The sequence below is a fragment of the Megascapheus bottae genome, chromosome 14 (assembly GCF_031878675.1).
Source record: "Megascapheus bottae isolate mThoBot1 chromosome 14, mThoBot2.hap1, whole genome shotgun sequence".
Lineage (NCBI taxonomy): Eukaryota > Metazoa > Chordata > Mammalia > Rodentia > Geomyidae > Megascapheus > Megascapheus bottae.
Genome location: NC_143522.1, coordinates 2,554,183 through 2,567,603, shown reverse-complemented (window position 1 = coordinate 2,567,603; position 13,421 = coordinate 2,554,183). Strand labels below are relative to the sequence as shown.

The 13,421-nt window shown below is 39.9% G+C and overlaps 1 protein-coding gene and 1 long non-coding RNA gene across 3 annotated transcripts in view; both read right to left on the bottom strand.

The window, feature by feature from the left end:
• The window catches only part of Slc38a6 (solute carrier family 38 member 6), a 59,978-nt gene extending 47,339 nt beyond the window's left edge, over window positions 1-12,639 (bottom strand). For both annotated transcript variants that reach the window (XM_090344234.1, XM_090344233.1), the window contains exons 1-3: window positions 12,400-12,639; window positions 10,778-10,908; window positions 8,869-8,942 (exon numbers count right to left, since the gene is read on the bottom strand). In XM_090344234.1, coding sequence (XP_090200360.1) covers window positions 8,869-8,942; window positions 10,778-10,908; window positions 12,400-12,504 — 310 coding nt within the window. In that variant the 5' untranslated portion in view covers window positions 12,505-12,639. The remainder of the gene's footprint in view (window positions 1-8,868; window positions 8,943-10,777; window positions 10,909-12,399) is intronic.
• LOC150054527 (uncharacterized) lies at window positions 5,789-6,997 on the bottom strand. The gene is made up of 2 exons (XR_016537550.1): window positions 6,913-6,997; window positions 5,789-5,956 (listed from the first exon to the last, which is right to left on the bottom strand). It is a non-coding gene; the product is annotated as an uncharacterized LOC150054527 (long non-coding RNA).
• Window positions 12,640-13,421: the final 782 nt, after the last annotated feature.

Here is a 13,421-nt window from a genome sequence, read left to right as displayed (position 1 = left end):
ACTCTCAGAAAGTTGGCCATTTGGAACGTGTCCTTATTATTTTGAAATTCTTTTCTTTCTTGTGTTTTCCATCATTTTCCTCTCAACTTCTTTCTTAGGTATCCACGAAGGTCATAGATTTTGAACACTCACCAGGCAATTTTTATAGCTACTAGAGGTCTTTTTTATTTAAATATCCCTGTACTAACTAAATGCAACATGATTTTAGAATCTATGCAGTGAAAGAAAGTAAAATGATATAATACTGGCAACAAAAATTGTAATATTGAATGCACAGACTGTCCCAGTATACTATTTAGCTCTGTAGCAAACAATATTTATATCCTATCTTGTACATATTCTGCATGACTTTGCAACTTTTGGATTGAATCTACAGATTAAAACATGAACAAGCCAGTGTAGGTAGCACATGCCTGCAATCCTAGCTACTGAGGAGTCTGAGATCTGAGAAGTGAGTTTTGAAACTAGTCCAGGCAAAAAAGTCTGTGAGATTCTTATCTCCAATTAACCGCCAAAAAGCCTGAAGTGAACCTTTGGCTCAAGTAGTAGAGCATCGACTTTGAGCAAAAAGGTCAGGGACAGCACCCAGAGCCCTAATTCAAGCCCAATATTAGCATAAAAAAAAAAGGATGAGAGCAGAACTCTAATCAGAACATTTACACAACTGTTGGCTTTTTAAACTATGCTTATCAATAAAAAAGATAAAGATACAAAATATTTTAAAATGAGATGAAAATAGAAATTATAATCAGATAGCTGACTATAATTTCAAATATCCATAATAAGCTTTTGATTTGGGAAATAAGAATTTATTATCTTTCAGTTAGAGCTTCCCAGCACTAAACGAAATTCACCATGACCCTAAAGGAATTCATATCTTTCATGATAGCCAAACAGGCAAAACAAAAAACAAACACTCCACCCACTGTGAGCTTTCTTGAGAAATGTCAGTGTCTACAGATCAAGTAGATATTGCACAATCTTTTTTTTTTTTTTTTTTTTTTGGCCTGGGCAAAAAATCAGGGCCTGAGAACTGTCCTTGGACACTTTTTTTTTTTTTCTCAAAGCTACTTGAGCCACAACACCATTTCTGGCTTTTTCTGTGTTTGTTGTACCGAGGAATCGAACCTAGGTCTTTGTGCATGCTAGGTGAGCACTTTACCACTAGGCTACGCTCCTGACCCTGTACAATGTTTCTTATAAATGACATAAGCTATATTCTTTTCCTTTTTTTGTCAGGGTTTGAATATTGGTATTGTGCTTGTTAAGAAGGTTCTCCACTGCTTGTCCCATATTTCCTGTCCCTTCAAAGGCAGTTTTGTTGGTTTTTGAAAGTCTTGCTAACACAGTCCAGGTTGGCCTTGAACTCACTCTCCTAAGCGCTAAGATTACCAGACCTGGCTATTTTTTGTTCTGCATGCATATTACTCTTGGAACTTATATAATCCCTTCACCTTTCTTTGTAATAGTGTAGTTTGTAATTGGAGTCTTTTGCTTGCTAGGTGAGAACATAACCACTGGAGCCAAGTCCTCCCTGCCTTTGTTATTTTTTTCTTTGTTCGCCAGTCCTGGGGCTTGAACTCAGGGCCTGAGCACTGTCCTTGGGCTTTCTCAAGACTAGAGTTCTACCACTTGAGTCACAGCATCACTTCCAGCTTTTTCTGTGTATGTGATACTGAGGAACTGAACCCAGGGCTTCATGCATGCTAGGCAAGCACTCTACCATTAGGCCATGCTCCCAGCTGTCCCTACCTTTATTTCCTTGTTATTTTTTTCAGATACTGTTTTGCCTTTTTGCCCAAGACCAACCTCAGACCACAATCTTCTTACTTGTACCTCTTTCATAGCCAGTATCACAAGCACACATCAACATGCATGGCATTTCACTAACCTTTCCTGGGATTAGACTTAAAGCACAATCCTCCAAATCTCCTTCACTTGAGTGGATAGAATTATAAGCATAAAAATCAATCCCACCACACCTTGCTATTTCTCCATAGTTGTAATACTGCCATCCCTTCATCACCCACCCAACCAGTTTTTATTAAATGTCCTCTGTGTATCAAGCACATGGTAGGTGCCTCGAAAATCATGGTTAATAGTTTGAATAAAAACTAAATTGTCCAGGAATATAATTACCATGTAAATGCAGGAAACACTTTTAACTTGTTGTGTTTGGAACTTTGTCAAAAACTGATCCTAAATAGAAAATCATATCACCAACAATATGTTCTTTATTTGACTAGCAGGGCAATACATTATGTGGAAGTAGTGTTATTTCCCTATGGCCAGCACAGCAAATTACCACATACTTGGTGGCTTAAAATAACATTCTCTCAGAGTTCTGGAAGCCAGAAGCTCAAAACCAGTTTCACTGGGTCAAAACTCAAGGTGTCAGCAGGACCACACTCCCTCTGAAGGCTCTGGAGAGAAGCTATTCCATGTCTCTTTCAGCTTCTGGTAACAGTTGGAATGCCTTAACTTGTGTCCCCATCAATCTATCCCTGCTTCTGATCACATTGCTATTTTCTCTACTGCCTGAGGTCTTCCCTCTGTGATGCAGGCAAACAAACTTAGAGTCTGTCCGGACAATCTCTCCATCTCAACACATTAGTCACAACCACAAAGGCTTTTTTGGCATGTAAGTTAACACTCACTAGTACTAGGATTTAAATGTTGGTATTGTGCTTAAGAAGCTGCCTTTTCAAGAGGCCAATATTCAATTATCACAGATACATCATAAAATCTATGAAAATTTTATTTCAGATGGTAAAACAAGAATTTAGAAAATATTACAAAAGAGAATGTTGGGACTAGAAGCATGGCTCAAGTTGGTATAGCACCTACCCAGCAAGCATCATGCTCTGAGTTCAATTCTTAGTACCACCAAAAAAAGGAGTTAAAGAGTATAGCTTGAGAAACACTGCTCTAGAAAATTTTAACTTAAAAATTTGCTTTTTAAAACTAAAAACAAAAGCGTTCATAAAGGGCCCATTTCAATTCTTACTACACATTTAATCATTAAAGTATTGTAACCTTCTTTGGAAAAGTATAAAGGGACTGTATTCATGTCCTTAAGAGAAAATTACTGTTCTGGGCTATAGAAAGGACCAAAATTCTTTTTGGGGGCAATACATTGTGAATTCCTTGACTCTATTCAACAAGTTCAGGGGTTTCTCACTGCTCAGCAAGGGTCCCATTTTCCTTAGGATCTAAGACTGATTTACCACTCTACTTCTCAATTTTCTCTTCTGTAAGTTATGCAGTATTTTTTTTTTCTTTTTAACAGTACTGGGGTTTGAATTAGAGCCTTATGCTTATCTAGTAAGTACTCTACCACTTGAGCCACTCCCCACTTTTTGCTTTTTCTTCTACGTAGGATCATACATTCTTTTCCCCTGTGTTGACCTGGTCCTCCATCCTATCTATGTCCCCTTGTAGCTGGGAAATGTGCATACCCCAATGCCCAGCCTATCTGCTGAAACGAGTTTTTTTAGTCTGGGCTGGCCTGAAACTATGGTCTGCCTGATCTGTCTCCTGAAGAGCTGGAATTTACCATCCTGCCTGTTAGTTTTGCTTCCTTGAATATGCAGATATATTTTTATACTTTGTATGTGCTAAACTATTCTTAGCAGTACAATGGACTTGCAGTAAACTATCAAGAGAATAATATTTTAAAAGTTGGCATAACTGGATTTCTGATCATCTGTATGGTATCTTAGTATGAATTACTTTAAAATTATTACATTGAATTCTAGGAGGAACTCTTCAACTATGGAAACTGATTTCCTTCAATTATACTAGCATTTATATACTATTCTATTGATAATTTCCTATTAATTCATTTTACCAGTTTTCCCTTTGTGGCATTCCCATGCTAATACATTGGACCGTCAGGCTTGATCTCATTTTCTTAACTCCCACTTTCAAGCTTTTTACCTCTCTAGCACCCAAATGCTTACTTATAACCAGAAAGTTTCTTCAGCTCCTCCAATTCAACTACTCCATTTTATTTTCCACTTCTAGAACTTTTTTCTTTTATTTCTTTCTCTCTCTTTTTTTTTTTTTTTTTTTTTTTTTTTTGTTGCCAGTCCTGGGGCTTTAACTCAGGTACCTGGCACTGCTCTTGGGCTTTCTCAAGGCTAGTGCTCTACCACTTGAACCACAGCATCACCTCCAGCTTTTTCTGTATATGTGGTACTGAGGAATCAAACCCAGGACTTTGTTCATACTAAGCAAGCACTCTACCACTAGGCCACACTCCCAGTCGAGAACTCTTTTCTTAATTCAAAGATGTAATACCTTCCTTCAATTCTCCAGGCCTAGTAAATGAGCATTACTACCTCTCTATCATTTCTCCCCATCTTCCCTCCCCCTTACTAAAAAGTAATTTCAACTGATTTATTGTTCTATTTGAATATACGCATATTTTGACTATATTCACCCTTCCCCTCAGATACTTTTAACTGCCATACGTTTTTTTTCTTTGGTGTGTATCAACTGTACCAAAGTGTTTTACCACAGTATCTCCCACATAAATTACATTTTAAAGTTCTCATGTGCTGTCTGAATTACGTTTTCTCTTTTCCTATGATTCCCTTTCTTCCCTCCCACCACCCCACCAACACACACACTGTCTTTGTGTTTTCTTCATTTACATATTTAGAGCAGTTGAGTTTCTCAGTGAAAGTGATCAAAATTCCCATATGCCTACTGCCCTCCCACATTATTTGAAGTTTAATACTAGAATAGACATTTATTGGAAACAACAAATCTACTCTGACATGTCAGGATTATTCAAAGTTCATCATTTATAGCACAGTTCTCTTTTGGTACAGTGCATTCTGTGAGTATTGACAATGTGAACTTCCATTATAACATACTGAGGCCACTCTCTGTCCTGAAAGTCTTCTGTGGTCTGTTATCCATCCATCCTTCCCTCCTAATCCCTAGGAACCATTGAGATTCTTTCTACCTCCAGTTTCATCTTTTCAAGGATATTATATCATTAGAACCACATCGTCTTTGGGGGCTGTTTTTTTTTTTCATTAATTATATATATTTAAAGTGTTCAATGTCTTTACATAATGAATTATGGCAATAAAGGAAATTAACATATCCATCCTCTTGCAGATACCTTTTCTTTTTTCTTTCATTTCCTTATTCTCTCTCAACAAACTTCCAGTAAAAATACTGACTATAGTCATCATGCTATTATTAAATCTGCAGACTTGATTATTATATACAACTTTGTACCCATTGATCAAAAACTTCTCATTCCTTCCTAACTCTTCTATGCCCTATAAACACTGGTTTACTATTTTTAGATAGATAGATAGATAGATTGATTTTAAGATCCCACATGTGAATAAGAGTAAAGGTCTTGGTGTTGGTATTATCAGAACTTGGAACTCCTACTAGCCAAGATATTCCTTTAGTTTGTAGACTTTCACTTGTTTTCAGTATGATAATCTTGCCCTAACTATATCTATAATAAACCCACAATCTTTCCGACTTACTTTTCTACTGAGAAAAAGCTTCCACATTTCTATATTGGTGGGGAAACACTAGCACATTATATATGAATGCATATATGACTTAAGTCATAAGCCATATGGCTATCATTCAAACATAAGCTCTAACCAATTAGTTGTTCAATCTTAAAATAACCTCCTTAGTGCCTCAATTTCCTAATATCTACCATTCATATAATGATATCTACATAACAATTATTTTAGGAGACTTAATTCTTGTGTGCAAATCTCTTAAAACACCACAGTACGCAAAGTAACAAGCAAATGTTATCTTTAAAGAGGCTTAGGTTTCCTTAGGGCAAAAAGTTACAGGAATTTTCAGCCCATGTAAAGGGAATTAAGAACATAGAGATCTTGATGGTTGATTGTGAGCTCCACAGAATATCGTATGAAGGTTTCAGGAGTCAGAGGAGAGTAGAAGACTGAAATCAGAAAAGAGATGACAGCCGTAAGGGAAGAGTCTGGGCCATGAAGGATAAGATTCTTAAAGTGACTGACAAAATTAAATATTACTCTGATTTTTTTTTTTTTGCCAGTCCTGAGAACAGGGCCTGAGCACTATCTTTGGACTTTCTCAAGGCTAGAGCTCTACCACTTGAGCCACAGCTCTACTTCCAGCTTTTTTCTATGTATATGGTACCAAGGAATCAAACCTGGGTCTTCATGCATGCTAGGCAAGCATTCTACCACTAGGAAAAACTCCCAGTCCAACATAAATATTTATTAACACAAATGACCTTGAAGTCAGTAAATATTGAGGACCAAGGGCTAGAGAATAAGACATGAGTATGCAGAGTTCCAGAAGTCATTCCCTCTACAGATAGTAATGTGCAGTCCAGAAGAGGGTAGATGTGGCTTCAATCCTAGAGCATGACACGCTCACGCAGAACAGCACTGAACTGAGCCAGCTGTTCTGAGAATGAAATATCGCCTCTGGCAATCTTTAAGAGATTTTTGTCCCAGTGAACATCATAATAGAGCTAGTCATTTTACAAGGACTTGTCATTTTACATACATACATTATTATAACAATAACAATCCCAGGAGGAAAAAGTTCTCATGGCCATTTTAAAGACAGTCAACTAGGTCTAGAGAGAAAAGCTACCTCGTGTTAACACTTCAGCTCTCAAGAAAAGCACTGATAGACCTTAATCCTGCATAAAATCTAACACAGGAGAATTTCATGTGAAGAAACTTCTTTATTTTCTCTTCACCTTGTAAAGTAAGGAAGAGATTACTTTTTGTAAAAACTTGTAATAACTATTTCTTTGACCAATGAGTCTAAACTGAACAGTGTACTCCTTTATGATAGCTGCATGTATCTTTCAGTCTTCTACAAAGACTGAAAAAAAAGGGGAAAAAAAAATTAAAGGCCTACCTCCATAGAAAACTTTACAATGACTGAAGGAACTCAACCAGCAGAAGACAGGTATATCAATATGCATGAAGAAGTTAGTTCATGGACACAAGCAAGCTATAAAAATCAAAGAAAAGGAAAAAAGGAGAAACAAATAATTTTACACTATGTGCCCCAGACTTACAGAAAAGAACAACAGAATATTAAAGTTAAATATAGATGAACTGAAAGGGTAGCTTTACTTAGAATCTTTTACAAATGGATTACAATTCTTAAACAATAGAAATTAGTGAAGATATAATTAAAGTCTTAGTTTTTTAATTTTTTTTTTTTTTTTTGCCAGCCCTGGGGTTTGAACTCAGGGTGCAGGCACTGTCCTTGAGCTTTCTCAAGGCTAGTGTTCTACCACTTGAGCCATAGTATCACTCTGGCTTTTTCTAAAGTCTTAGTTTTTAAACGAATTCGTTAAAAGAACCTACTGCAATGCTTGGAAAGCTAACTTAATAAAGTAAAACATTTCCATACAAACAAAACTTCAAAATTAACATTCCAGTCAGGTTTGAGCAAGATTTACAAGTATTTTTATTTGCAGCTATTAGTTCTGAATTCAGGAAGCTATTTTAATTTCTTACTATACATTGTTCCTTCAGCCTTTTCATCTTCAAGACATTCACTGAGAATAATGGCAGGCATTTATAGTATGGATGGCTAGACTATGCATAAGCTGCAGCTAAGAACATGCAGCCTAAATTGGTTTTATGTAAGAATCACCTAGACCATTTATTAAATAAGTTTATAAACAGAAAATAAAAGGTGTTACTGATACACAGACAAGTTTTAGGAAAACAAATCAGATTAGTTGTCTTAGAAATCATTTCTGAAGTTTTCAAAAATTACCTTAAGGCTTCTCTGTAGTTTCATTCCAGAGTAATTTCAATTATTGTCTTTTGTTGTTTTGTTTTTGGCAGTACTGGGGTGTGAACTCAAAGCCTTGCACTTGCCAGACAGGTGCTCTACTACACAAGCCAACCTCCCAACCCAAAAATACTATTTTTAAGTAAATCTATTTTGTGTCTAAAAGCCATTGGACCAAATAAAGCAACTCATCCATATAGGAATTAAACTCATAATTTGGCATCAAAACAGTCCTGATTCAAAAATAAAAGAGTTAAAGACCGGAATCAATAAAACAGAATATTGGGTAATGCCAAAAGGAAAACCTTGTGTAAAGCACTATTAGTCCTATACTTTTATTTATTTCAACTTTAAAGAACTTAACTCATAGTAACCTTCCAAATGGAAAAAATATATATCTACAGATGTATGGAATTAATTGCACCAACTTCTGTCACAAAGGAAAAACTACCATATGCTAGGTTTGCAAGTAAAAGTACTGAACGTTATCTAAACAAATCTGCAGCTTTGTTTCCTTGTTTTCTGCAGTTCCAATCCCTCTCTCACAGACAAACATGAGCAGTATAGGCAGTGGATCTGGGAGGTGTTCTCCTTAAGGAAATGATTACAGTAGAAATAGAATCCAAAGGAATATCTGGTAACTGGTTCCTCAGAAATATAAAGTTCAGATCCTTTAAACAGCTTCTGAGTGTCTTCTCTATGTATTCTAACACACATAACTATGCTGTGTTGGTGAAGGAAGGCAGGTAAGAATGTCACTTTCCTCCTCTCAGCCTCTCTGGGTATACTCTCATTAGATGGGGGTCTAAATATCTTTGCCTTTTCAGATATTTTTCATTTCATTATCTACTGATAATATTAATTTGGGGTATATGTTTTGCTGGAGTGTCGTGTGTTTTGTGTGCTGGGGTTTGAAATCATAGCCTCATTTATGTTAAAGACACTCATCACTGAGCAGCACAGAAGTCCTGGAAATTAAGATTTGAGGCGTCTAATCCTATATGGAAGCACAAGCTCAAGGGATTGTTTCATCAAATTAAACAGCATACTATTTTTACTTACCTGTCTGAATACACAGGCTAAGCAGTAGATGGACTGAATAAGAAGCCAGGAAGGCAACCATCATTAGCAAGAAACTAAAACAAAAAAGAACACATGATCAAGGGCTATGAGTTTGGTTCATGTAGTAGAGTGCCTCCCTAGCAAATGCAAGGCCTTGAGTCCAAACTCTAGAACTGCCAATAAAAGAAAAAGAAGGGCCGGAAGTTTTGCTAGTGGTAGAGTGGCTCAAGTTGTAGATCACTACTCTTGAGAAAGCACAGGATAGTACCCAGGCCCTGAGTTCAAGGCCCAGGATTGACAAAAAAAAAAAACACCATACTTTTAGAGTAATTATCCTGGCACTGATGGCTCACACCTGTAATCCTAGCTACTCAGGAAGCTGAGATCTGAGAATCATGGTTCAAAGCCAACCCATGCACAAAAGTCCATGAGATTCTTATCTCCAGCTAACCACCACAGAACCAGAAGTGGTACTGTAGCTCAAGTGGAAGAGCACTAGTGATGAGTGGAAGAGCTCAGGGACAGTGCACAGGCCCAGAGTTCAAGTTCCACAACTGACAAAAAGAAAGAGAAACTGTAATCATGCATTTATATCGAAGTTTTGTTTAATGAATTTTAAAAACAAAAATTCACAACAGAATGGTAAATTGCTATCACTGATATATCAGAGCTCTCCTAATTTCATTACTCATAATTATGTGTTGTATATAGTTCTTGGCAAAGATGGTAAATGGCTATTAGTGCTTTGTGTACTGTGTTTTTGTTGTTATATGAAGGTATGCTACTTGTACTTATGACAAACCTGTTAAGTGTTTAGCGTTCCTAGACAAGTCCTTTTTTTTTTTTTTTTTGCCAGTCCTGGGCTTGAGCTCAGGGCCTGAGCACTGTCCTTGGACTTTCACAAGGCTAGAGCTCTACCACTATGTATGTGGTACTGAGGAATCAAACCCAGGTCTCTGTGCATGCTAGGCAAGCACTCTACACTAGGCCAAACTCCCCACCACTTGTGCAGTACTTTTTAAGCTGGGCATTGTAATAAAAATTTTAAACTTTCAAAAACTTACAACTTTACAAAGTGAAAAGGTTACAGAGAGCTAATGATGATTTATTACTGAAGAAAGAAAACTGTTCCTTACAAATGTAGTGTAGCCTCATTGTCCAGTATTAGTGAAGTGTACAGTAGTGCAAAGTAATATCCTTGGCCTTCCTGTTCATCCATCACTTTCTGCCTCACCCAGAACAAGTTCCAGTCCTGCATGTAAGCAAGCTCCATTCTGGGCAAGCGTCCACAGGTATATCATGTTTGTTTTTTGCCGGTCCTGGGGCTTGAACTCAGGGCCTGGGCACTGTTCTTGGACACTTTTTGCTCAAGGCTAGCCAGTTGAGCCACAGTGCTACTATAGGCCTTTTCCGTGTATGTGGTACACAGAAATTGAAACCAGGGCTTCATGCATGCTAGTCAAGCAGTCCACTACGAGGCCACACTCCCAGCTCCTTGTGTTTTATTTTTTATAACATATTTTTACTATTCCTATCTTTTCTTTATTTAAATGTTTGGATATACCAATGCCACTGTATTACAATTGCCTAAGGACCAGCACAGTAACTAGCATAGGAGCAACAACCTGAACCACACAGCCTAGATGTTCAGTCTAGTTTTAACTATACTATGTTTGCACACCAATAAACTTCTGTAAGGAAAGATTTCTCAGAACATATCCTCCTTATTAAGGGGTATATGCCTGTACAAAATCTACAAAGTAGCAAAACTAGTAGAAAAACCTCAAAAAATTAAAAAAATGCAATATAATAGCTCCTGGAACCTATCATTTTATTTCTCATTATATAACCAAAGTTGTGGGGGGGGGGAGTAAGAACAACAAAATAAAGGGAGGGGGAACTCACTCACCTAAATCCAATGATACCAGTATTCGCCATCACATAAGCTAAGCCAAGAATGCCAGTTCCCATGATAGCATTCATTAAATTAAAGACTGAGAAGCCAAATGACACTCCTGGGGATTCCTGTCTGTGAAGTTCCTAGAAGCACACAAATTTAATAGTGTTAAGTGTTTGAAAAGTGAAGATCAAATTTATTGTGAAATTACTGATTTTGTCTTGTATTTCTAGCAAACCACCAAGCTTTATACACTAGTTGCTTAACCAGAGCTGGTTTTCTTCTCTTTCCTTTCCAACCTATTAGGGCAGATCTAGGAAGCAAGTTTTCCGGGGAAAACAGCACATGTGTCAGGTAGAGCCCTGATCTTGTGACTTTAAGAACAGGATAGAAATTGGGTGGGGAATGAGAAAAAAGTCACAGCTCATGTGATTCCTGAACAATCCTTGAGTCAGCATGAACTGTCTACAGCTTTTCTTCCCCAATTACTGACAGGGAAAAACTAACCTTTATATACTTAATGAATTTAGTCCACTTAACTGAAAGGATGGTCAGGAAAGACCTCTCTCAGTGACAATAAATACAAAGAATATATACATTGCTGAAAACACCCTCTCCCAAAATAGCACTTGAGAACAAAACCATCTGCTGTTAAATAGTTCAAAGATTCCAGTTAAAATGTGGAATGCCGGGACTGGGTGTTGTAGCTCAGTGGGAGAGACTTGCCTAACCAGTGCAAAGCCCGGGAAGCCTTAAGCTGGCTTGGGAGATAGGGAGGGGAAGGCACCCCCAGCAATAGCTGCAGCTCTGTGTACTTAGAACTCATTACCAGGCCCTCCCTACTCCTCCTTTGTCTCTAGGGGTGTCAGTACTAAGGTGTAAATAATCCAATTCCCATGACTTAAGTCGAGGAAAAAATAACATTTTGTCAAGACCGTTCTAGACTTGTGCAGGAAACTGGAAGGGGACAAAACTATTAACGAAGTGTTGAGTCACAAAACCTTAGCGCAGCCGGGCGCCAGGAATCCTAGCTACTCAGGAGGCTGAGATCTGAGGATCACAGTTCAAAGCCAGCCCAGCCACTAAAGTCCAAGAGATTCCTATCTCCAATTAACCACCAGAAAACCGGAAGTGGTGCTGTGGCTCAACTGGTAAAGCCTTGAGCTGAAGAGCTGAGGGACAGCGCCCAGGCCCAGAGTTCAAGGCCCATAACTGACAATAATGATAAGAAGAAGAATGGTGTCAGGAGCGTGGCCTAGTGGTTAAGAGTACTTGCCTAGAATGCACAAAGCCCTGACAGACAAAAAAAAAAGGCAGAAAGTGGTTCCGTAGCTCAAGTGGTAGAGCGCTGACCTTGAGAAAGCTCAAGGACAGCGCTCAGACCCTGAGTTCAAGCCCCAGAACTGCGGGTAAAAAAGAAAAAAAACCCTAGCGGGGCTTGGACACCGAGGGTCCATCTGGCCCCCTTTCCCTCAGTGTTCCTCACAGCGCGTGTGGGGCTGCCGGGCCGCCCCTGAGGGCCGACTCCGGCCTGTGGGGCCCACACCGGGGTCGGGGTCAGGCTCCAGCTTCCGTCCCGGGCCGGTTCCGCAGCCCCTAAGTGAGAGTTGGAGGAGGCCGTAGAGCCCACTTACGTTGCCTAGCAACGGGCTCAACTCTTCCGACGCCGCTTCTTCAGGGAGCTGGGCAGAGATGGACCAGCCCGGCTCCGCTCGGGTGCTTCCCCAGGACGCCTCCATGTAGCTCCTAGGCCGACCACCAGGCTCATCCGTGAACCTTGACCCTGCCTCACGCCCCCGAGGTTCGTCGCCGCAGAGGCGGAGTTACGGGCTCGACCCTTCCGGGTTTAAGGACGGCCTGCGCGCGGTCTGATGACGTCAGAGCCCACCGCGGCGTTCAGTGATGCGGTCACCGAGGCCCTTCCCACCCGCCTGCACCCCGGAGCATGAGGTGAGGCCTCCGGTCACCCAGCTAGGTCGGAGGCGGGGTGGGTCTTGGAAAGATGCTGTTGTGGTGTTGTTTGTAGTGCCCGGGGACGATGGCAGACCCTCTTGGGGCTCCTCCGCCTGAGCGCGGGAGTGCCTCGCGGTCGCCAGGGCCCGGGGTGGCGAGTGAGGACTCTGCTTCCGCAGTTCCGCGAGGCCGCGCGGGTTCGGGCCCCGGCGCCCAGGGAGCCGGGGCGGCCGGGGGAAGCCTTCAGCTACGCCGGCTGATGGAAGTGCCAGGTGCCACTTGACCCCTCGGAATGAAATTTGACGTAGCTTCTTCATAGGATGCGAGGAGAGTGCCCTTGTCCCTTAGTTCTTTAATTTATTCACGAGTTTTAGCGGAGAACCCGGGTATGTGTTCTAAACGCTCGGCCAAGTTATTTTTCTTAGTTCGGAAACCTGTGGTCACAGTAGGACACGAGGCAGTAAAGCACCCAACACGCACAGCCTCCCTGTAGGCTGCGTTGAAAAACAGAAGTACCGAGGTCAACCTGACTTGTAGAACTCTGGGCGAGCCACCCTATTTTCTGAGTTCTGTTTACAAAGCAAGATGGGTAACATCTGATACAATCAGTACCCGGAAGAATCCTATCAAAAAATACGCCGGTAATTTTGTCCATATTATGACTTTCATTTGGAGATGACCCTTTAAAACTCAACCGTTTTCC